Below are 22341 nucleotides of genomic sequence, written 5' to 3'. Positions count from 1 at the left end.
CTTCCAGGAGCCTCCCCTGGGCGGGGAGCCTGGGGTCTGATGCTCATTCCAGGGCCTCCCTGCCCACAGCTGATGGGGTCCAGGCTGTCCACAGGCTGGCCAGTGCCCTGGAATGTGGGCCTCTAAGTAACAGTGGGCTGGGCCAAGCCCATTCTTACTGAGGCACTTGAGTCGGGGAAGTGGTGAGGATCTGGTCTTGGGTATCTTGTGCTAAAACTGAAGTCTGCCCAGGGTCCTCCGAGTGGAGGAGGCGGAGGCCCTGAGGCAGCAGAAGCTGGAAAGCAGTGGAACAGCAACTGACTGGCAGTGTGGGAGGCACTGGCGACTCAAGTGGAGAGGCCAGATGTCCTGAGATGCAGCTCTGATGTCTGGGCCACAGTGCCCTGTGACAGCTCCTTGCTGCCAGTTCACATCTTCACTAATAAGCACCCTTCTAGTTCACAAGCAAAATGAATCTCTTTCTTGCAATCCAAAGACCTGTGCACGCCAAGCAGCAGTCCTGTTCGGGAAGGGATCATCAGCCTCATTTCACACGTGAGGAAATGGAGGCTCAGAGGGGATACAACTTGCCCAAAGGCACATAGCTAGTTAGCGGCAAAGTCAAGATCTCAAACAAGGTCTGTCCAGCTTCAAAGCCTGTGTTTCTTCTAATGCTTTGTTTCGTTATATATTCCACATGAATGATGCCTCCTACTCCATAATATATCTGTGCTTATTAATAGAATCCCTTCCTCCCCAGATAGCCCCAGTAAAATGATGCTGCACGGAGACGGTCCATGCCCGTCCTGTGGTGTTGAGGACCCAGCAGACCCCTGAGAGGTGTGCTGCCAGTTTGCAGAGTGTGACCTTGCATGCCCCTTCAGGGGTTGACTCAAAAGTCAGTCATTTAGGCTGGAAACGTTCATGCGTGTAGCAGAGCTGAGGCATGACATGCCTTCTAGTGATGGCCACCTCTAGTTCTGCAGGTGCACTCTGGTGTGGAGGGCTCTCTGTCCTTGCACAGAATAGTCCCATGTTGCTGGGCCTATGCGTTCTTGTGTCTGATTTAATGACAGACCTCTTCAGACCAGAAATCAGACAGACTTGGATTCTATCCCTGCTCCAAAGACTTCAGAGGGTTGGAGCAGGGCCTTGGCCTTCATCAGGGTTCTCCAGCTGAGGCTTTGCTGGAGAACATTGTTTCCTGGAGGAGCCGTAGACAGGCTCAACAGGGGTCCTGGCTTTTTACCTGGAGCATGTCAGCTTCAGATTCCCAAGCTCCATCCAGGCCCACTGACTCAGAAGCTCTCAATTAATACGTAAATAAGTTACGAATCATGTTTCCGCGTTTACATGTCATCTGCAAGGGATTCTACCATGTAACCCTGGTTACAAAGCACTGAACTGGTACAACCCCTTTATTTTCCTGATGAGGAAACTGCAGCCCAGCCACCTGCCCAGGGTAACACAGCAAATCGTGGCAACCTCGCCGTCCAGCACTCTTCTGGGTCTCCAAGGCCTCCCTTCTTCCCAAGTGTGTGGACGTCGGAAGGCCCATGTGGCCAGGGAGACTGAGCCCTGAGGTTGCTGACAGGAGGCCACTGTGGCCACCAATGCAGTCATCTGGTGTTTCTATTTATTGACTCTTTAAACTTCATCATCCAAAGAGAGTTAATACATGACTGTTTGGTAGCAAGAGAAACATAATCTAAGACCGCAATGACCCACCCACCCCAAACAAAACCAAAACCAAACAGAACAAAACAAACCCCATCTGAAACCAAACCTTTGGAGTTTTAGCTGAAGAAGCGAGGGGGCTGAGGGTCAGAGTGGCTCCCTGTGGTCCAGGGGGTCAGGCAGAGGCTGCTCTCAAGTGGGAGCCTTCTCTGTTGAAGAGGCTACATTCAGCCCCTCAGCTTTGGGGGGTCCTTCCTGAAGGGGCTTCCCTTGGCAGAAGGGGTGTGGAGACGGATTCAGTGGTCAGAGGGGCTCCTAGGTCTGCCCTCCAAGGTGACCATATGTGCCAGTGCATGAGACACAGGGAAGCAGGGCCAAGGACTGGGGGCGACTATGAGGAGATCATGGGCCCATTTCTCCTACCTGAGAGAAAGCCCTGTCCAAGGCCCCATCAGTGTTCCCAAATTAGGGAACCACTAAAGGCACCACCAACAAACTGGGAAATGACAAAGCCTGACAGGTCCCCAGATGGCAATCACTGCCCCCTAATAGTCAGCATCTTGATCTAGAGGACTGAGGGCAGCCCCATCAGGCTGGGGCCCTGGAAAGTTTATGTCAACGGGCAATGTTTAGGGCCTTGGACATGCAGTGTGCGTACGTGTGTGTCTGTATGAATGGAATGGGGCTCAGGGGCGCATGGGTCCCTCCAGGAAGGCTTGGTTAGAGTCCCAGGGTGGTCCCCAGGGCAGGAATAGGTTTCTTTTCCTCATGTCATTTCCTCAAATCACCCCCACCCCAGGTGACCAGGTCACTGCATAAATAAGTGCTTGGGAAGGTACACATCTAAAAAGAAACATAAATACTGTACATGGGGAATTCCCCAGCCTTCCTGCTGCCCTCCAGAAAACCCTCCAAATATTGCACATGGCCCTCCCCAGCCCCGTGGGGTCCAGACCCAGCTGTGTCTTTGGTAGAAGCTCCAGGGTCAGAGGTCCCGGTCAGCCCACATGTCCCCCACCCGATCATGACTGGAAGCACTGGGGCAGCCAGAGGGTCGGGAGAAGCCATGGCCTGGCTGGCCAGTGGGTGTTCCATCAGGAATGCTTCCGCGAAGACAAGGCAGAGCCCACGCAGGCACATGTGTGCCCCTGGCTGGATACTCCTGGTCAAAGTCTGCGTGTGGGCTAGGGAGAGGCAAGCAGGCTGAAGGCAGGTGAGCGGGCGAGTCCTGGGCCACGGCAGACAGGGTCACACCCTCCACAGGAGGAGGTGGTTTGTGCTGTCGTCTCGACCCACAGTCTCACTGCTGCTGCCGCCCCCACTGCTGAGTCGGAAGTCCTCATAGCCATCACCTCCACTGATAACCAGCATTTTAGGCCTGGCAGGGGCGGGGCCTCGGTGCCGAGGGGAGTCCCGGTGCTCCAGTGATGGCAGCTTCTCGGGGCCTGGGGGCAGAGGGGAGGATCTGTCAGCTTGGGGGCGAATGGAGGCTTCACTGTCCCATCGGGGCCTGAATTCCCACACCCCAGAAGATAGGAAGGAAGACGTGCACACTTCCTATGGGGGAATCCCACTTTCTGTTAGCTAGGAACTTATTTAGAAAGAAATGCCCACTTCTTGGCAGCCAGACTTCTTATGTCCCATCTGTAATCTCTAGTCAGGAGTCACATAATTTCCCAAAGTGACGCCACTTCTGATGTTTTTCTTTTTACAATGTAAGTGCCCTGTAAGATGCCACTTTCTATCTCTCTTGATTACTGCATGCAACGTCCTTGCATTAAATAAGCCTCCTACTTCCAACAGCCCTTTCCCAGGTAGCTTAAGTCTTCTGTGAACCCAGACAACTCCTGACCTGAGGCTTTATTGCTTCCTGATTTCCACAGCCACTTCCTCTTGGGAATATCATTTCTTGTCCTGCCAAAGCAAGACTTTTCTGGTTGTGGCCTCCTGATGTACCTCATTTCCTGCTGTTTCACTTTTTTTTTTGAGACGGAATTTTGCTCTTGTTGCCTGGGCTGGAGTGCAATGGCACATACTCTTGGCTCACTGCAACCTCCGCCTCCCTGGTTCAAGTGATTCTCCTGCTTCAGCCTCCCGAGTAGCTGGGATTATAGGCGCCCGCCACCACACCCAGCTAGTTTTTGTATTTTTAGTAAAGATGGGTTTTCACCATGTTGGCCAGGCGGGTCTCGAACTCCTGACCTCAGGTGATCCACCCCCTTCAACCTCTCAAAGTGCTGGGATTACAGGTGTCAGCCACCACGCCCGGCCATATTTTTATTTTTATTTTTTTGAGACAGGGTATCACTCTGTCACCCAGGCTGGAGTGCAGTGGTGCAATCTTTGCTGACTGCAGCCTCGACTTCCCTGGGCTCAAGTGAGTCTCCCACCTCAGCTCAGCCTCCTGAGCAGCTGGAACCACAGGTGTGTGCCACCACACCTGGCTAATTTTTGTATTTTTTGTAGAGACGGTGTCTCACCATGTTGCCCAGGCTGGGTCTTGAACTCCTGGGCTCAAGCGATCCTCCCACCTCATCCTCCCAAACTGCTGGGATTACAGGTGTGAGCCACCACGCCTGGCACCCGGCTGTTTCACTTTCTAATTATCAGTCCATTTTCTGTGCTAGTGCCATTCTATGTTGTTTTCTGTTGCTATTTCTATTTCCTGCTCTGTGCATCACTTCCTGATTCCACTTCCTGCCCTATATATCATTTCTAGTCCTGTGCTATTTCCTGGTGCATATAGGAAATATATACAACAGGACATATTTTCTATATACATATTCTATTTGTGACATATTCTACCTCTTAGGTTATAGTTCCCTCCCTGTCTCCCATGACATTTCTCTGGATAGAACTTTATATACACACAACACATGCAGGTGCACACACACACACACACACACAATCCTAGATTTCATTTGGACACTTCCGTGGTGTATTTCCTGTCACATATGCCACCTCCAGCTCTATGTGGCACTTTTCCTCCCTCTTGAAAGCTCTTCTGGCAGGATAGTGGGGAGTCCTAAACCAAATGTCCATGATCCCTAGCTTGGGGTATGATGCACTGACCCACCTGTGTCTGGGGGAGGTGGTGGGGTTGGGCAGAGCAGGTTGAAGCCATCTGGCAGCTGGACTGCAGCCAAGAAGCGGACGTGGCCAGTGTGTCCCTGGCCGAGGCCTGTGGGACTGAGTGGTGCCCGTGGGCAGCCGACAGTACCAGGCGAAGTGGGCATGGTGAGGACGACACCAGCACTGGTGCCCACCCACAGCAGCTCCTCACACACCAGCAGCGCTGTGATTCGCAGACAGGCAGCCTTGTGCTGCCGGATGATGGCATCCGAGCCTGGGGTGGGAGACAGACCACAGCTGGGGCTGAATTCTGGCCCTGGCTCAGCCGCCTCTACGATCGGGCAGAAAGGCTCCAAGGAGGGTGCTGTGGTAGTTTGAGGTCAGTACCTGCCAGCATCCTGTGCACGGGAGGGGTGACGTCTACTTCTGCCAGCTGCTCAAAGGTGTCTGGATGGTAGAGACACACGTGGGCACTACCTTTCAATGTCACCCACACACCCAGGCTGGAGTCCACCATGCAAGCCACGCAACGGCTTGAATCCTGACCCACGTAAAACATGTGCTGGGGAAGGCGGGGGAGAAGATGGGTCATTGGCAGGCCTGCCTCCCTTGGCCCACCCTAGCCTGGAGCTTCACCAGTGTCCATCCCTCACAACTCACACTAGCGTTGGTCCTTGGTCTGATTAACCTTTCGAAGCTTGGTTTCACCAGCACCTCCCAACTTAGTTCTCAGGAATTACAATGGAGGTGCTTTTTCCCCATTAAACTTGAGTGATTTAAGGATCAGAGAACTTCAATGCTTAAAGGGTTCTAAAATCAGTCACTGGCCTCCCCCTGGACAGGTGGGGAAGCTGAAGCCTAGAAGGGAAAGGTCACACAGCAAGTCAGTCACAGAGCTGGGGCCTGAACCCAGGGCTTTGGACTCCTGCCCAGCCAACAATGGAATAAGTGAGGGAAATTAAGGGAACCCGTTGCCCCTGGATACTTCTGACATGTGTGCAAGTGACATGTGCAGCAATAAATGCCAGAGTCTAATGCTAATGGATGTTGACATCAGAAAGGACTCTTGTCCTATCCCCAAAGGACCCTAAAACCTGAGTTGAGAGATAGGGTGGGCAGGAGGATGAATAAGATTCCTAATGTATATGGGACACTTACTGTATTCCTCATCAGCTACAGAAGAAATGAGGATCGAAGGAGGACAGGGACTGGCCAGCGTCACTCTGTGGTCAGAGGAAGGCCCTAGCCCTCTGCTGGATGCTGCTTATGCCCCTACCATGGTCTCCATCTCCCTGTCACACGGACCTAGCTCATCCCATGGCACCAATTCCATTCCCCCACCCCCTGCTACCTCCAGCTGCAGCGTGTCAGGGCTCAGGACAAGGACTCGGTTCTGGCAGCCACACCACAGCCGCCCACCCACAGACACCATCTTGGTGATGGGGCTCCCCTGGGTGCCCAAGGTCACTGATTTGAAGTTCTGGGGGTCCCAGAAATGGCCTGGAGTGGGGTAAAGAAAACAGGAAATTCACTCCAGTTCTAAATTTGAGCCTCAGTCTCCCCTGAAATGAGATGTTAACATTCCCCTTTTATAAGCAAGGAAACCAAGGCCCACAGAGGGCCTGGGAGTTGCCCAAAGCCACATCTCCAGGAGAGAGCCCCAACACCAGTAAGGGGACAGGGGCAGGGTGTGGGGGAGGGCAGATACTCACCTGCTTCCCTTTGGTAGACCACAAGCTCTCCATTGGCCAGAGACACAAACACCTGGTTATTCAGATACCTGGGTAGGGAAAAGAGGAAGCAGTAAGGGAGTTCAGGCAGCCAAAGTGGGTCACCCAGGACCAGGGGAACCACAGATAGAATGGGTATGGCTCCCGAGAGGCCACCTCTTCCCACCCCTTGTTCTCCAGGTGGGGGTTGCCTGAGGCTAAGAAAAGGGAGTGACTTGCCCGAGCTCACACAGTGTGTAAGAGGCACAGCTAGCCTAGGGCCAGGCCTCTGGCTTCCAGCCTCCACACAGAGGAGGGACAGTAGAGCAGGGGGACCAGATGAACAGAAGGAGGCCTGCACGTGTGGCCGAGAAGAGTCTAGACAGGAAGGGCCACCCTGGGGCCTTACAAGATGCAGGTCACAGAGGCCGCATGCTGGAGCTTCATGCTGTTCCTGCGGTCACGGATGCTGTCGGAGGACTGGTACACGTGGACACTGTGGATCGGGGTATGCACCTGGGACAAATGCTTGGGGCACACCAGCCCCTGGAGTCATCCCTCCACCTCTTTGCCCATAGCACCACGTCTTCAATGCTGGGTCCCTGCCCAAGGTACTGAGGTCCCACAGCCTCCCTGGGATTGTCAGACCCACTGACATCCCTGGTCAGCAGTACCCCTGAGGTGTGACCCAAAGCCCTCCTGCCTTGGCTCCAGGGGACCACATGATTTCCAGAGCAGGGAGCTCAGAGTTCTGGCACTGTGTCCCTAGTCCCTCCCCTGTCCCTACCAGCCATCCTCAGTGCCCAGCCACACGGAGCTCTGGTAGGCCTCAGGGTCGACACTCAGCAGGTCCTCAAGGCTGCCCCGGGTGAAGGAGCCGTGGCTGGAGCGGCGAAGGGCTCTCCCATCCATTGGGCTGGTGCCGCAGGGACCACCAGGCCCAAAGGAGCCAGACAGTGGCAGGAAGCCTGGCTCCTGCTCCTCCTCTGAGCTGGTGGTCTCTGCCGTGGCCTCCTTGGAACTCGGGGTCTCCTCATCTGAGGGAGACAAAGGTCTCTGTCTCCATTCCCCTCTGCCAGGCCTGGGACCTGATATCTTTCTAGGCCATGCATCCCTCCTGGCCATGCCCCTCCGGAAGGCCTCTCAAAGCTGTTCTTCCCCGGCCTGCTCCGGTCTGCTGCCCTGCTGCCCTGCTCACCGACAGCTCAGCACTACAGAATCCTTGATCTCGCCTGGCCCCTCAGACCCAGTGGCCACACCGTGGGTCCCCACTCCACCAGCACCCCATCTTCCTTAGCTGAGTGCTCCAGGGTCTTCATGATCCTGCCTGACTGTCCCACTGCCCTCTGGATCCTCGGTGTCACATCCCCTGCCCTCATTGCTCTGTGTGCTAACATCCTGAGGTCTGACGCCATGCCTTTGCCCTACACTGGTCCCTCCTCTCCCCCTCCTCTGGGCAGTCCACCCTGCCTGCCAAGGCCAAGTTGGAGGAGATGGCCAAAGCTCACTGCCAAAGCTGGAGGAGATGGTGGACCGGCTGGCCTGGCTCTGCAGCGTCCCCGAGGGGCTGGGCGAAGACTCATCGTCAGAGTCACTGTCAAAGGGCACCAGCTCTGGGCGGGGGTCACCCTCGCCGAGGCCCGGCGTCATCTCCAAGCCCGAGCCTGCAATGGAGATGTGAAGGCAGGGCTGCGGCCCCGGCTCCGCGAGCGTCGCGGCTTCCTCGTCTGCAGCGGCCTCGACGTCCAGCTCCGACCCGGCGGGCTCCGGTGCCGTCTCTGGAGGACTCCTCAGCGACGGAGGAGGCTCCCTGCGAGAAGACGGAGTGAGGATGACAGCAGCTACGAGCCAGACGGGGCCCCGCTGGTGGACACGCCCACCGACCCCGCCCACACTCGCCGGGCCCCGCCCACAACCACGCCGGGGCGGCCTGAGAGTGTGCTGGGACAGGGAGGGGTTGGTTCTCCCAGGCCCGCGGTGCCGCCCACCCCGCCGCCCAGGCCTCACCGGTGGCAGCGAGGCTGCAGCCCGGGCACCGCCCCGATGCAGAGGATGCGGGCCGAACAGACGGCGATGCAGGCCTCCACGTCCGGCTCGGCGCGCAGGCTCAGCAGGCACACCTGGCCCACATAGCCGTCGCTGTTGCAGACCCATACCTCAGGCGAGGGCTCTGGGCAGCTGTTCAGGGTGGGAGCCGCGCAGGAGAACTGCAGGAGGCGCCAATGGACAGGAGAAGGTGAATGGAGGAACTGCTGCCAGCATTCCCCACTCCTGGGAAACCCCGGCAGAATGGAGGGAGGCAGGCCTGCATGGGTGTGTGTGGGTGCCCTATACACCCTTCTACACACGCGTACACATACACGCGGCACAGGACCCTTTTTTTTTTTTTTTTTGGATTGGTTCTTGCTTTGTCTCCCAGGCTGGGGTGCAGTGGTGGGTTCATGGCTCACTGCAGCTTTGACCTCCAGGGCTCAAGCAATCCTCCCACCTCAGCCTCCTAAGTAACTGGGACCACAGGGGCGCGCCACTAAACGTGGATAATTTTTGAATTTTTTGTAGAGATAGGGTCTTGCCTAGCCTGGTCTTGAACTTTTAGGTTCATGTGATCCTCCTAACTTGGCCCCACAAAGTACTGGAATTACAGACGTAAGCCACCGCACCTTGCCCATGTGACCCTCTACACATCAAATGCACTCATGCCTATGGGATACAGGCATCATGCCTACATGTACACACACATATCCCCAGATATAATCATGGATACATGCATAGAAAAAATGTGATGCTGGTAACCTCTGTACATATGTTTGCAGCCTCATACAAGCACATAAATGAAGCTACTTCCCATCATTCATATAACCTTTGTTCACATGCACAGATACAGATATGCACGAAGCATACCCATATACATGTGTACATGTAATACATATGCAGCACCCACACACGTACAGAGAGCTGAATTCTCCAAGACATAAGGAGCAATAGCAATGTTCAAGGCATATACACAATGTCGTACACAAAACAAAAATTCATGAACACCTGCTGGCTTTGAAAACACGTACCCAAGTGACCCAGATGCAAACATACCTGCATGCCACTGCGGGTTTTCATGATGGGGATGGCCTTCAGGAACTCAGGGTCTAGACAGCTTTTGCTGGATGCTGTAGTGGAGATGGACAGACAGACGGACCCTGCTTAGCATAGCATCCATCTCACCCTGGTCCTGCCCCTGCCCCATTCCCTTTCCTCCCCTGCCCCTCAGGGTCTCTTTAGGGGAAGGCCTGATCCCAGCCACATTAGAATAAGGCAGTTGCTCCTGGCCTCAATCTTTTCCCATGTGTATTGTCTTGGGGTTAGACCCAGAGGTCTCTATGGATCTTCTAAGCCATGAACCCTGATCAATCGCTTTCCCTGATCCAGCCCTGCTCAGAGTGTGTGTAGGGAGGGTATGGCAAGGGTCTTGGCTATCGGTGCCCACTATGGGGCAGGTCCAGCAGACAGTGAGACCCTATCCATGGAATCCCCTCCCTGCCAGGGAGGCCAGAGCTATTATTCAGTCTGATGTTTCACTGCAGAAGCACCCCTCCCCACCAGGTGGAGCCGGAGCACAGGGCACTGCGGTTCTGGCTCCTGAAGTCACAGACAGCTGTGAGATGCCTCTGGCCTCCTGCCTGGAAGCTCTAGGAGGAGAGGGCCAACATGTGCCTTGGCTTACCCAGCTTCCTCTTGGCCTCATCGAAGGCCTGTTCAAAACCAAGGCGGGCGTCAGGGTGAGGGAACTCAAAAATGTAGGAGTCGGTGCCCTCGGGCCGAGTGGCGCACAGCTCCAGCTTGGTTGGCGGGAAGGAAAGCGCGTAGCACAGCGCCTGCTTCTCCGACAGGTCCCGGTGCATGGCAGCTGAGAGGTCCCGCAGTGCATCGTCCAGGCTCTGTGGGGAAGAGGGCCCAGGCCTCAGGCCCCAGTATCTCACCAGAGCCTGCACCTGCCCTTAATGTGTGGGGACCTGCCTCTCTCCTCAGACAACAAGTGGGACTGTCTCCTCCCTCAGACCTGGATTCCTTTGATATATGGGGGATGGGGCCTCTGTCACCCTCTGATGGGGATGCAGCTATGTCTCCACCCTCAGACCTGGAACATGTTACTTCCCCCATATGCAGGGAGGCTGCAATTTTTGCCTTCAGATGAGGGAAAGGGATGTCTCTTCCCGCAGGCAAATGTCAGGGCTGTCTATCTCTCAGATAGGGTCAGAAGCCTCCCACCCTCTGGCTCCCCAGTGTCAGGCAGAGGGCACAGACCTGGTGGGGGAAACCAAGGCTCTCAGAGAGCTTGCTCATTTGGCCCAGGGTGGTGAGGTCCTCATCAAGGCGGCTGATGGCCTTCTGGATGTTCTCCCGATTGGTGGCTTGGGATGCCCCTAGAGGGAGAGAGGAAGGCCGTGGACTGATACAGAGACAGACAAGGTCAGGCTGGGACAGACTCTCCTTCCTTCACTGCATAGCCTGCAGCTGGGCCTGGGGAGAGACCTGACAAACCGAGAGCATAGAAACCCCAAGCTCTTGGGAAAAAAGTTAACAGGCAGCTCCCTGAGGAACCCCAGCCCTGTGAGCTGGGGACTAGGCCTGATTCAGAGCCATGTGGCGCAGGATGTCAGGCCCACGGAGAATTCCCAGGAGAGCATAGAGTATGAAATGGTGGCTGGCTCTGCGATACACAGGCCCTGGCTGACACGGAACTGCTGCGGCGTTGCAGCCTCCCGTGGGTGTGCTGGCAGAGCAGGCAGAGCCCCAGGCAGTCAAATGTGCTGACCAAGAGACTCATCGCCCCACAAAGGAGGGGGCAGTGCATGGTGCCCTGGATTTCTATGGTCCTATCCCATACCTGAACACTGCCAAGCAGCTGGTCCTGCAGACGGCCTGCCGCCCTCAACCCAAGGCTTGGGACGCACATTCTGGACTGGTGGTCCATACATGGAGCTGTCCCTCCACCCTTGGGCCAGGACACATGTGTCTTGAAATCAAGGGAAAAGAAGTGTCTTTTTGCTTTTTCCTAAATGAGTTTCTTTTCCTGTTTTTCTCCAATCTAGTTTATAGAATGTGTTATTGGTGTATATAAATTTAATATTTGGGCCACAGGTTGCAGAATGGTAAGGCAGCCCTGGACGGGTCATGACAGCACTAGAGACATGGAACCTGAGACTGGCAAGTCCTGTCTGAAGTGGCCCTGTGACCAAGAACCCCGTGGGGGTGAGAGGCAGCCTGCTGAGGAGGGGAGGGCACGATTTGTAACTGTAAGATGGAGTCACGCTGGACAGGGAGGCTGTCTCACTGTGTCTACGGGAAGAAGAGTGTGTGCCCGGTGGATGGCAGTGGAGTTTCCTGCCAGGCCGAGGCTGGGAACAGCTCTGCTGTTGCCTGAATGTTTGTGTCCACTCAACACTCACAGGTTGAAATCGAATCCTGAGTGTGTTGGTATTAAGAGGCGGACCTGGCCGACGTGTTGGCTCACGCTTGTAATCCCAGCACTTTGGGAGGCCGAGGTGGGCAGATCACAAGGTCAGGAGATCAAGACCATCCTGGCCAACATGGTGAAACCCCGTCTCTACTAAAATACAAAAAAAAAAATTAACCGGGCGTAGTGGTGCGCACCTGTAGTCCCAGCTACTTGGGAGGCTGAGGCAGGGGAATTGCTTGAACCCGGCAGGCAGAGGTTACAGTGAGCCGAGATCGTGCCACTGAACTCCAGCTTGGCAACACAGTGAGACTCCGTCTCAAAAAAAAAAAAAAAAAAAAAAAGAGGCGGACCTTTGGGAGGTGACCTGGTCATGAGGGGGGAACCATTGTGAACGAGATTTGTGCCAATAAAGGGGCCTGAAGGAGCTTGTTTGCCAAGTGAGGACACATAGAAGGCACCCTCTGTGAGGCACAGGCCCCTTGCAGTTCTGCTGGCACCCTCATCTTGGCCTTCCCAGCCTCCTGAACGGTGAGCAATACATTCCTCTTGTTTATAAATTGCCCAGTCTGTGGTATTTTTGTTAAAACAGCCTGAAGAGATGAAGCCGATCTACTCCTTTTGACAGAAACTGTCCCATCCCAACCCTCACCACCTGGGCAGCCATGTTTTCTTCCATATGACCCTGCCCCATTCTTGCTCACAGCTGACTGGACCAGGAGTGGGCACCTAACTTAAAGGTGGTCATTCTATTGACTTGGACCAATTAGAGTAATAATCAGCTGGTACTCCTACATAGTGGGCAGGCCTGGGTTCACCAAGGGGCTGAGCAAACCTGTCTGTTACCCTGAGGGCCAAGCTCCAGGTGAGCTCCCCTCCAGCTGAGCCAGGAGCCAGCCTGGGTCTGATCACGGGAGTTATGAGGAAGCAGGGAAAGCTAACAGCAGTGAGAACAGGGCAGACTCAGCAAGAAGGGAAGAAAGACAGATGCCGCAGGAGGAGCGGCTCCTGGAAGCTGCCTCAGCTCCCAACAGTCTCAGCCCTGAACAACATGGATGGCTCCAATCAACCCTTTGCTTGCAGTAACTCAAGCGAGTGTCTGTTCCCTGTGTGTGAAACCGCTGAACCAGACAGTGCAACATCATCTAATATTAGGCGCTCAAATGATTTTGCACAGATGAATCAATGGCTAATTACAGTGATGCTGCTCTCTGTGCACCACCCCCACCCAGCTCCCGCTGCCAGCCTAGGTCCCTGCCCAGTTGGAAGGAGGTGTGCATGGACAGACTGTCTGGCTCCATGGGTGCCAAATGGGTCCTTCATGCCAGCCCCCTTGCACTGGATGAGAAAGCGAGGCCCAAAAGTGGAAAAGCAGCTGGACAAGCAGCCAGACTGGCTGGAGCTCAGACCCTCCAGAAGGGCTTCTCAGAGGAAGACCCCAACACCCAGAACCCCTAGCATCAAACCCACCTTTGATGATGTCTGCGTCTTCCAGCGGCAGCTTCCACAGCATCTTGTACTTGCTGGCTGTGTCAATGACACTGGCTGCCGTGTACCTGTGGGGAGCCAATGGGGCGCTCTGGCCAGGGTCGGGGAGTGGGGCTCAGAGAGGGACAAATGCTCCCCCTGCTGGCACCACCCAAACCCCGGCCCAGCCACTCACAGGCTCATGGAGCTGCGCCGCAGGGAGCCTGACTTTCGCTTCAGAGTGGTGCAGACGATGAGGTCCGTGAACAGGAAGAGAGACCGGTCCTTCTTGCCACCGATCGCCTTCTGTGGAGCCCAAGGCAGAATTCAGGCTGGGTGGACACAGTCCAGAAGCCCACCCCCCTGCCCATAGTGCCCAAGGGGACACTGAGACCCAGGGAGAGTGAGGGCTCTTCCCCAGCTTCCCAGAGAGTCAGAGCAGAGTGGGGACTCAACCAGGGCTCCCCTTGGGGTGAAAGAGCAGGGAGACCTGCAGGTAGAGGGTGTGAGCAGAAGAGAGGACAAAGTGAGGAGGTGGGGACAGCTGGACAGATACTGGGACACTTCTTACCACTTCAATGACCATCTCCTGTCTCAGGAACCGCCGCAGAGGGGCCTGGAGCTGTGGGACAGGAGGGACAAGGCATCTCGAAGGCCAGTTATTAATCCCTATCCCCTCCAAAAATCCCAGTGATCCCTCAGCCCCACTCCATGGGCTAGGCCAATGGAAGCAGCATGCTTCCCACCCTCAATGCCCTTGTGCTGCCAGGCCACAGGACCCAAGGTCAGAGACAGACGTGGAAGAACAGACAGGTGGAGACGTGTGGCCACAGAGGCTGGCAGACATGGATGCAAACACGCCTGTGGTTCCGGACATGGACACAGCCATGATTCCAGGTGGCCACAGATGCACACAGAGGCCGAGTGGACACAGATGTGGGTGGGGTGGGGTAGGGTGGGGTGGGGCAGGGCGCACGCACATCCTCCATGCCCTCGATGTGAGCCTCTATCTCCTGCAGCACACGGGCATGGCGCTCCGCCTCCTCGGCACTCCGCACACCCTTATTGATGCGCTCAGCCACCTGCTTGATGTTCCGCTGCGCCTCCAGCAGGAGTGGATGGTCCGGGTGGTCCTCAGGTGTATGTTTTAGGAGGTCCTGGGGTGGGAATGGGGACCAGACCTGACTGCTTAGCTACCCCTGGGGCCCCAGACTGCTGGAGCAGGAGGGACTATGGGTAGACACCAAAGAGGACTTTCTTTCCTACCTGTCCCCTAGGCACCCTGATGTCAGGCTCAATGAGGCAGGGGCCTTAGACCTCCTTGTATCCCCCCATGCTTCCAGGCCTTGCCCACTTGCCCACCCAGCTCCATGCCCACCTTCACCAGAAGCTCGTAGCGTGGGATCCGCTGCACAGGCTTGATCATGAGGTCAGACAGCGCCTGCTTCTCCTTGTTCTCACGCATGCTTTGCTGAAACCCATGGATGGGCATCGTGTGAGGAATGACATGCCAGGAAGACTATGTCCAGGGACAGGTCCCCAGCAAGCCCCTCCAGCTCAGCCTGAGAACAGAGGCTGGCCCACTGGCTGGGACTATGGTACCCACGCTGGGAGCTCCTGGGGCCCTCAAAGCTGGCCCAAGGTGAGGGTCACCTCCATCCCCCTGCCCTAGCCCACAGTACCTCTAGGAACTTGAGAAAGGCAGGCCTCGCCTCCTTGGCCACACGCACAGCATCCTTTGCATTGAGGAAGTTATCGATATAGGCAGAATAGATGTTTACTAGGACATCCTTGGAGAACTGTGGAAGAGGAGGCAGGTTGGGGACCCTCAAGGTGTCCCTCACCCCACCTCACTCTGTCCTAGTTTTCACTGATTCATAAGTCACCATCTTTTCCCTCCAGCTAGAAATGATACAATCTCTAAGGGATCAGGCACATGTCCTGTAGCTCTAAGTGTGGTCGTGTTTAGGCGTATGTGCATGTGTACACATGGATATACGAGTGCTCATATTATCTGGGTGTGACTGTTCATGTATGCACATATGTAGACCTGAATGTATCCTGTGAGCTCAGACCTGGTTCTCTCACTTCCAACTGGGCATTTCCATCTAGACCTCCACCCTCACGAAGTCCAGCCAGGCAGGTCTCCCTTTCCCCATTCTCTGAGTGACACAGACTCATTCTAGCCATTTGGCCTTTGCTTATGCAGATCCCCCCACCAGGAATGCCCTTCCTCATCCAAATCTCGCCCCGCCTCAGGGCTGTGCTCCAGTTCTGCCTCCTCTCGGAAGTACTCCTTTCCCTGACTAGAGCTCTGCCTGGTACTCCACCTGGCCTCTGGCTTCTCCTGATCTCCTAGGACAAGTTCTCCCTCTCCATGAAAAGTGCTCCTATCCCACCCACAGTAAAGCCCAGCTCAGGGCAGGACACACAGCTGGTGGCTAATACCTGCTTGATGCTGATGGCGGACTAAATATGGAGGTTATTGGTAAGAAGCCTTGTCTGGGAACCAGGAAACCTGGGTTCCTGTCTCAACTGTACTGTGGATAAGCTACGTGACCACATTAGTGATATTTCTGTACTCCTCAGAGTCCTGTCTTTTTTTTTTTTGAGACGGAGTCTCACTCTGTCACCTAGGCTGGAGTGTGCAATGGCACGATCTCGGCTCACTGCAACCTCCGCCACCCAGGTTCGGGCGATTCTCCCGCCTCAGCCTCCGGAGTAGCTGGGATTACAGGTGCATGCCACCACGCCCACCTAATTTTTGTATTTTTAGTAGAGACGAGGTTTCACCATGTTGGTCAGGCTGGTCTCAAACTCCTGACCTCGTGATCTGCCTGCCTCGGCCTCCCAAAGTGCTGGGATTACAAGCGTGAACCACTGCGCCCGGCCAGAGTCCTGTCCCTCTAAGGTGCCAACTGCCCCTGCCTCTGGACAGAACAGGGCAGGGCATGAAGAAGCAAAGGGAGGAAGACAACCCTCACTAACCACCCCCACCCTGGGACACAGCATCCTGTGCTGACCCCTCCGGGTCCAGGGCTTCGCCGTAGTCCATGGTCAGCATCAAGGTCCAGGCAGGGGGCTGAGCTTACTGACACTAACAGTGATGATGGGCTGGAGACATCAGCACTCAATCCAAGCTGGAACCCCATCACCCCTGTCTGGTCCCATCAGTTTCTGGGTCAGCAAGGACATTCTAAGATGGTTCAAGGCCCCACCCCACAGCATAGCAAATATATTGAAACATACATCCCACAGAAATAGATATAATTTTTCACTTGTAAAATTTTTGCAAGAATTTTTACAATTTTGCTTTTGAAATTATGTGGCTCTGAGAAACCATTTAGTTTGCATTTGGCTATGATTTATCAGTCATCATGGTGTATTCTTGGGAATTCTGGCAAAATAAAATGGAACTGGAAGTTTTCCAAATGTAATTAAATTCTTATAAATACTAAATTTAACAATGAATGAAAATGGCATGCTATGTTTTACAGGCATTTAATTAAATGCTTATTGGTTTTGCTTTCAATGTTCTTTTTGAATTCTGAAGTCAATACCTTTTCTAAGATCTCACTCGCTATTGTGGGAGCTTGACAAGTGTACAGTGGAGATCTGGCCTGTGGTGAGAGGCAGTATGGGGTAGGGGAAGCCGGGGCACTGGAACCAGGCTTTCTGGAGTTGAGTCCTCCACCACTTCCTAACTGTAACTTTCATCAGGTTACCAATCTCTCCATGTCTCAGTCACTATCTTTAGAATCAGGGTAACCAACGCACTCTCCTACCAGGGCTGTTGATAGATACAACACATTTAGAACAATGCCTAGCAAACAGGTATGCTATATGATGAAAATATCTGATGGAGAAAAAGTCAAGACTCAGCCAGCATCAACATCCAGCCCAAGTCCAGGGTCAGGACCAGGGCAGTTATTTTGGTTCCAGTAAAGATAGGGTGGAGGTCAGTACCAGCATCCATCTGAGGTCTGGGTCAGCGTCAGCACCAGCTTGGAGTCAGGACTAGAGTCACGTCAGTGCCAGCCAGGGGCAGGGTAGGGTCCAGGATCAGAGTCAGTGTCTGGCTGGGGTCGGAGTCCGTGCCAGAGTCTGGCCAAGCTTTGGGGTAGGGGAGTGTCCAAGTTCAGGTCCACCCAGGGGCTGGGGTAAGTACCAATGTCTAGCCAAGTTCTATGGTCAGATCTGGAAACAGAGTCAGTATCCAGGTGGGATGGGTGGGGGTGGGGTCCGTGGCCACATCCAGCCCCTTCCAGGAGGGCCTGTGCTTGTGGGAATTGGCAGCAGCGGGGCCACTCACCGACTGGACGAGCAGGGCTCCCACCTTCTGCTGGGCATGCCAGGTCTGCATGCAGTGCCGAACCTGCTCCAGGAATTGCTCGTGGTGCTCCAGGAGCTCGGGGATCTGGTCGAAGATCTCGTCCACCAGTGAAGGGTCACAGAGCATGGAGTTCTCTGGCTGCTTCAGCGGCTGCATGTAGCCCTGAAGGACCCACAGGGTCGGTGCACACTCCCTCAGAGATGCCGCCCCCACCGCACCTACACAGGGCCCCTGTGTGAGTGCACACAGAATCACCCGGGCCTGCAGCTCAGCGCCCTGCCTTCCACATCTCCCTCATGAGACCAAGAGCTCCAGGAGGGAGATGGGAAGATCTAAGCTCATGCCCTCATCGCTGAGCCCAGGGCCTGGCACAAGATGGGAGCAAGGACGCTCAGGAGAGGTTTGTTTAATGTATGAACAAACAGAGCTTGGAATGAGGAAAGCAAGATGGGGCTCCTTGAAAGACCTCCCACCACTAACTCAGCAAAGATTTACTGAGCACTTACTACGTACCAGGCACTGTGCTAAGAATTGGGAGACAGCAATGTATAAGAAAGACCACAATCCCTGTCCTGATGGAGCTTAGGATCTAGTCTGATGAAACACACAAACGGAAGAAATTTTTTAAAATATCATATTTCATCAAATCTAAGAAATATTTTATTTTATGATGAAGTCTTGCTCTGTCACCCAGGCTGGAATGCGGTGGTGCGATCTCGACTCACTGCAACCTCCGCCTCCCGGGTTCAAGTGATTCTCCTGCCTCAGCCTCCCGAGTAGCTGGGATTACAGGTCTGCGCCACAACACTCGGCTAGTTTTTTATATTTTTCATAGAGACAGGGTTTCACTATGTCGGCCAGGCTGGTCTCAAACTCCTGACCTCAAGTGATCCACCTGCCTTGGCCTCCCAAAGTGCTGGGATTATAGGCATGAGCCACTGTGCCCAGCCATTATTTTATATTTAAGAAAAACTGGTTGCCAATTAAATTATGATATGCTACCAATTATAGAATGAACCCTGATTTAGGGATATTAAAATGCGAAGACCACGAGTCTCAGAATGGATGACACATGGAAATCTCGTAGTCAGTTAAAAGGTGATAACGCGGCAGGGCGCGGTGGCTCAAGCCTGTAATCCCAGCATTTTGGGAGGTCGAGGCCAGGCAGATCACCTGAGCTCAGGAGTTCGCCACCAGCCTGGGCAACACAGTGAAACCCCGTCTCTACTAAAATACAATAAATTAGCTGGGCCTAGTGGTGTGCGCCTGTAGTCCCAGCTACCTGGGAGGCTGAGACAGAAGAATTGCTTGAACCTGGCAGGTGGAGGTGGCAGTGAGCCCAGATCGCGCCACTGCACTCCAGCCTGAGCGACTAAATAAATAAATAAATAAGGCGATAATGGTGTGAAGATAAAGCAGGGAGGGTCGTGGGAGATCACGAGACCACATGGGAAGTTACTGGAGGCTCTTAATGACACTCTCTGAACGCTGTTATACAGATTTCAGAACTGCTGGCCAGTCTGTGACTAAAACTCCCGTTATTTTACGTCAAATCTACGTGCAAAGATGTTCCCCTAGCTTTAATAGCCCAGCTCAGGGGCCGGTGCGCTTGTGGAGAGGTCGCCCTCTACTGGTCCTACGCTGTAACTGCAGGCTAAAAAAAACGAGGGTGTTGTTTGAAAAAGCATATGTGATGTTGCAATAACATTTATATTAAACATTTTTAAAAATCTGGCTTGTTTTGTAAAACAAGCTTGAGAAAGTAAAGCTCAACAGAATCCTCTCTCTTGGCTGGGGATTCTGAAAAGGCCGGGGTGATGGTGAGGAGATAAGCAGGCAGTCTCCTACCCATAGGTGAGCCAGCTCCTGGGCTGGGTCAGGGCCCGCTGCTCCACAAGGAGCAGGAGCAGCAGCTAAACCGCTCGCCTCAGGGTCCCGGCACCCCACACAAAGCGGGCACACAGCAGGAGGAAAGAACAAACAATGACTGAGAGCCCAATACGGAACCTGGCACAAGCCAATGCCCCATTCACTCACCAATGCTCAGCCCGCCCAGCACTGGGGCATCTCACTGCACAGACCCCCTGTGGGGCTGACACATGAGTGGTGGGAGGCAGGAAAGAAGCACAATAAATATGTAAATTACTATACAGCATGGTGGAAGACAGTGAGTGCTACGGAAAAGAGAAGTGGGATCAGGGTGCCAAGGGGAGGGGGGCTCGTCAGGGTGGTCAGGGGAAGGGGCGTTTGTTAGCTTCGAGTGTCAGAGTTGAAAATAGGCTCAGAGGGTGAGGGTGACGCTGAGGAAGGGATGTAGCCCTAGGACCTAGTTTCAAATCCTCCCTCCTTCTGGCTCCTAACTTCTATTTAACTTCTTTGTTCATTGTGAACACCTGGCCTGCAGGAACAACACTTATCAATTAGTGAGGGCAGTGATGGTTGGAAGTTAACACTGGGACTATGGAGTCCAATCTCAATTTGAATACCACTGTGCTCTAGGCAGTGTAGACTAGTGGGTGACAGGGAGAACCCAGAGTCACAATGACAGGGTTTCAACCCAGGGTGTGGCACTTCCTAACTCTGTGACCTTGGACAAGCAGCTTTACTTCTCTGTGTCTCAGCTGCATCATCTGCAAAATGGGGTTTATAGTCAGGCTTATATGAATTTACTCACTGTTCTAAAGCATTCAGAACAGTGCCTGGCACATAGTGGGCACTCAGTGAATGTCAACTAATACCACTCACTAGATGGATGACTCTGGGCAAGTTTCTTAACCTCTGTGAGTCTTCGTTTCTTTGTATAAAGAATATAATATCTACCTCACAAGGTTAATACAAAGATTAAATGCAACTTTTTACCATGCTTGCAGAGCTGCAGGCAGTATGCTAAATTATAAACATGTCTCTCTAATTAACTGCACTCAAGGCAGGTCTATTATTATCCCCTCTCTACAGATGAGGAAACTGAGGCAGAGACTGGTTATGTGACATGCTCCGGGTCACGCAGCTGGCCAGGAGATGGAGCCAAGTTTGAATGCTGGTGGCTTGGCTCCAGAGTCATGCTCCTGACCTGGAGCCAGACCTCAGTCCTCCTCCCACACTCCAGGGCTGCCTCCAGAGACGGTCCTTGGGTTCACGTGACACCCTCCTGTCCACCTCCACCTTGCTCACCCAACATTCTGGCTTCCTCCACCCACAGGTCCTGCACCCTCTCCCAAGTGCAGCCCTGGATGGGTCTGGGAGATTTGGCGGAGGTAGAAAGACATGCCCAAGCCCTGCCTGCTCCCAGCTCTCCACTGCTCCTGACTCCTGCCTGTGAACAGGCATGGGTGCCGTCATCACCTTTTGTTTTTGTTTTGTTTTGTTTTGTTTTGTTTTTTGAGACAGAGTCTCGCTCTGTCACCCAGGCTGGAGTGCAGTGGCAGGATCTCGGCTCACTGCAACCTCTGCCTCCCGGGTTCAAGCTATTCTCCTGCCTCAGCCTCTGGAGGAGCTGGGATTACAGGTAGCCTGCCACCACACCCAGCTGATTTTTGTATTTCTAGTAGAGATGAGGTTTCACCACGTTGGCTAGGCTGGTCTTGAACTCCTGACCTCAGGTGATCCGCCTACCTCAGCCTCCCAAAGTGCTGGGATTAGAGGTGTGAGCCTCCGCGCCTGGCTCACCTTTAAGTCTTCTTGATGGGAGATAGGTAGATTAGCTACATTTTGCAGGCAAACTTGAGGCTCAGAGAAAGTGAGATGATTAGGCTAGTCTCACCCAGTGAGGACGCAAGTGACTTCAACCCTGGACTGTCTGACCCTAATGCCTCCAACTCTCATCTAGGGGATGGCAAAGGACCCCCTCAGGCCCCTGCCATGTCTACTCCTCCTGCCTGGCATTCTGGCTGCGTCCTCCCATGGCTTCCTTGCGTGCACAGGAAAGCCCAGCTCCATGCCCAGCAGGCTTCCTTCCTGCAGCCACCTGGCCACCTCTGGTTCCCTGCTGCTCTAGGTTCCTTCCAGCCTCCTGGCCTTTGTCCCTGACATACCCTCTGCCGGGAGCCATCCCTCCGGGCTCTCTCCGCTGAAATCTACCCACCCTTCAGGTCTCAGCTAAATACCCCAACCCCAGGGAAGACCTCCCTGACCCCGACACCAGGGTAGGCTCCCTTCTGTGTTCTCATCTCCCCATGCACTTTTTAAAAACAATAAACAAACGCATTGTATTTTATGGTAAAATACATATAATATAAAATTTACCATTTTAAATGTACAGTTCAATGGTATTAAATACATTCATAATGTGTGACCATCCAGCTCTAAAACTCTTTTTATCCTATAAAACTGCAACCCTATACACCCATTAAATAGTAACTCCCCATACCCTCCTTTCCCAGCCTGGCACCGTTTCCCTGGCACCCACCATCCTACCTTCCATCTCTGAGTCTGACTACCCCAGGAACCTCATGCAAGTGGAATCAGACAGTGCTTGTCCTTTGAGACTGGCTTCTTTCACTTGGCATCATGTCCTCCAGGCTCATCCATGTTGTAGGATGTCAGAATTTCCCTCCTTTTAAGGCATATCCCTGTTGTGTGTAGGTTCTCTGTGTGTGCACTTCTGCATCACCACATGCCACTGTGTGTTGATATCTGGCTGGTCACTGTCGGTCTCC

At 54.0% G+C, this 22341-nt stretch overlaps 1 protein-coding gene across 2 annotated transcripts in view; it reads right to left on the bottom strand.

The window, feature by feature from the left end:
- Positions 1-437: 437 nt before the first annotated feature.
- The window catches only part of ARHGEF17 (Rho guanine nucleotide exchange factor 17), a 62004-nt gene continuing 40100 nt past the window's right edge, over positions 438-22341 (bottom strand). Inside the window, exons 3-21 of one of the 2 annotated variants that reach the window (XM_009423734.5) lie at positions 17666-17848; positions 15036-15152; positions 14732-14824; positions 14334-14510; positions 13925-13975; positions 13550-13659; positions 13357-13442; positions 10734-10852; positions 10153-10366; positions 9525-9598; positions 8445-8644; positions 7946-8247; positions 7225-7474; positions 6847-6933; positions 6441-6508; positions 6080-6228; positions 5116-5290; positions 4733-5002; positions 438-3101 (exon numbers count right to left, since the gene is read on the bottom strand). In XM_009423734.5, the coding sequence (XP_009422009.4) occupies positions 2905-3101; positions 4733-5002; positions 5116-5290; positions 6080-6228; positions 6441-6508; positions 6847-6933; positions 7225-7474; positions 7946-8247; positions 8445-8644; positions 9525-9598; positions 10153-10366; positions 10734-10852; positions 13357-13442; positions 13550-13659; positions 13925-13975; positions 14334-14510; positions 14732-14824; positions 15036-15152; positions 17666-17848 (2922 nt within the window). In that variant the 3' untranslated portion in view covers positions 438-2904. Of the gene's footprint in view, positions 3102-4732; positions 5003-5115; positions 5291-6079; positions 6229-6440; positions 6509-6677; positions 6934-7224; positions 7475-7945; positions 8248-8444; positions 8645-9524; positions 9599-10152; positions 10367-10733; positions 10853-13356; positions 13443-13549; positions 13660-13924; positions 13976-14333; positions 14511-14731; positions 14825-15035; positions 15153-17665; positions 17849-22341 lie in introns of those variants that run through there. The other variant, XR_010147613.1, reaches the window with a different exon arrangement.

This window comes from Pan troglodytes, chromosome 9, assembly GCF_028858775.2.
Source record: "Pan troglodytes isolate AG18354 chromosome 9, NHGRI_mPanTro3-v2.0_pri, whole genome shotgun sequence".
Lineage (NCBI taxonomy): Eukaryota > Metazoa > Chordata > Mammalia > Primates > Hominidae > Pan > Pan troglodytes.
This window is presented reverse-complemented; position numbering and strand designations above follow the sequence as displayed.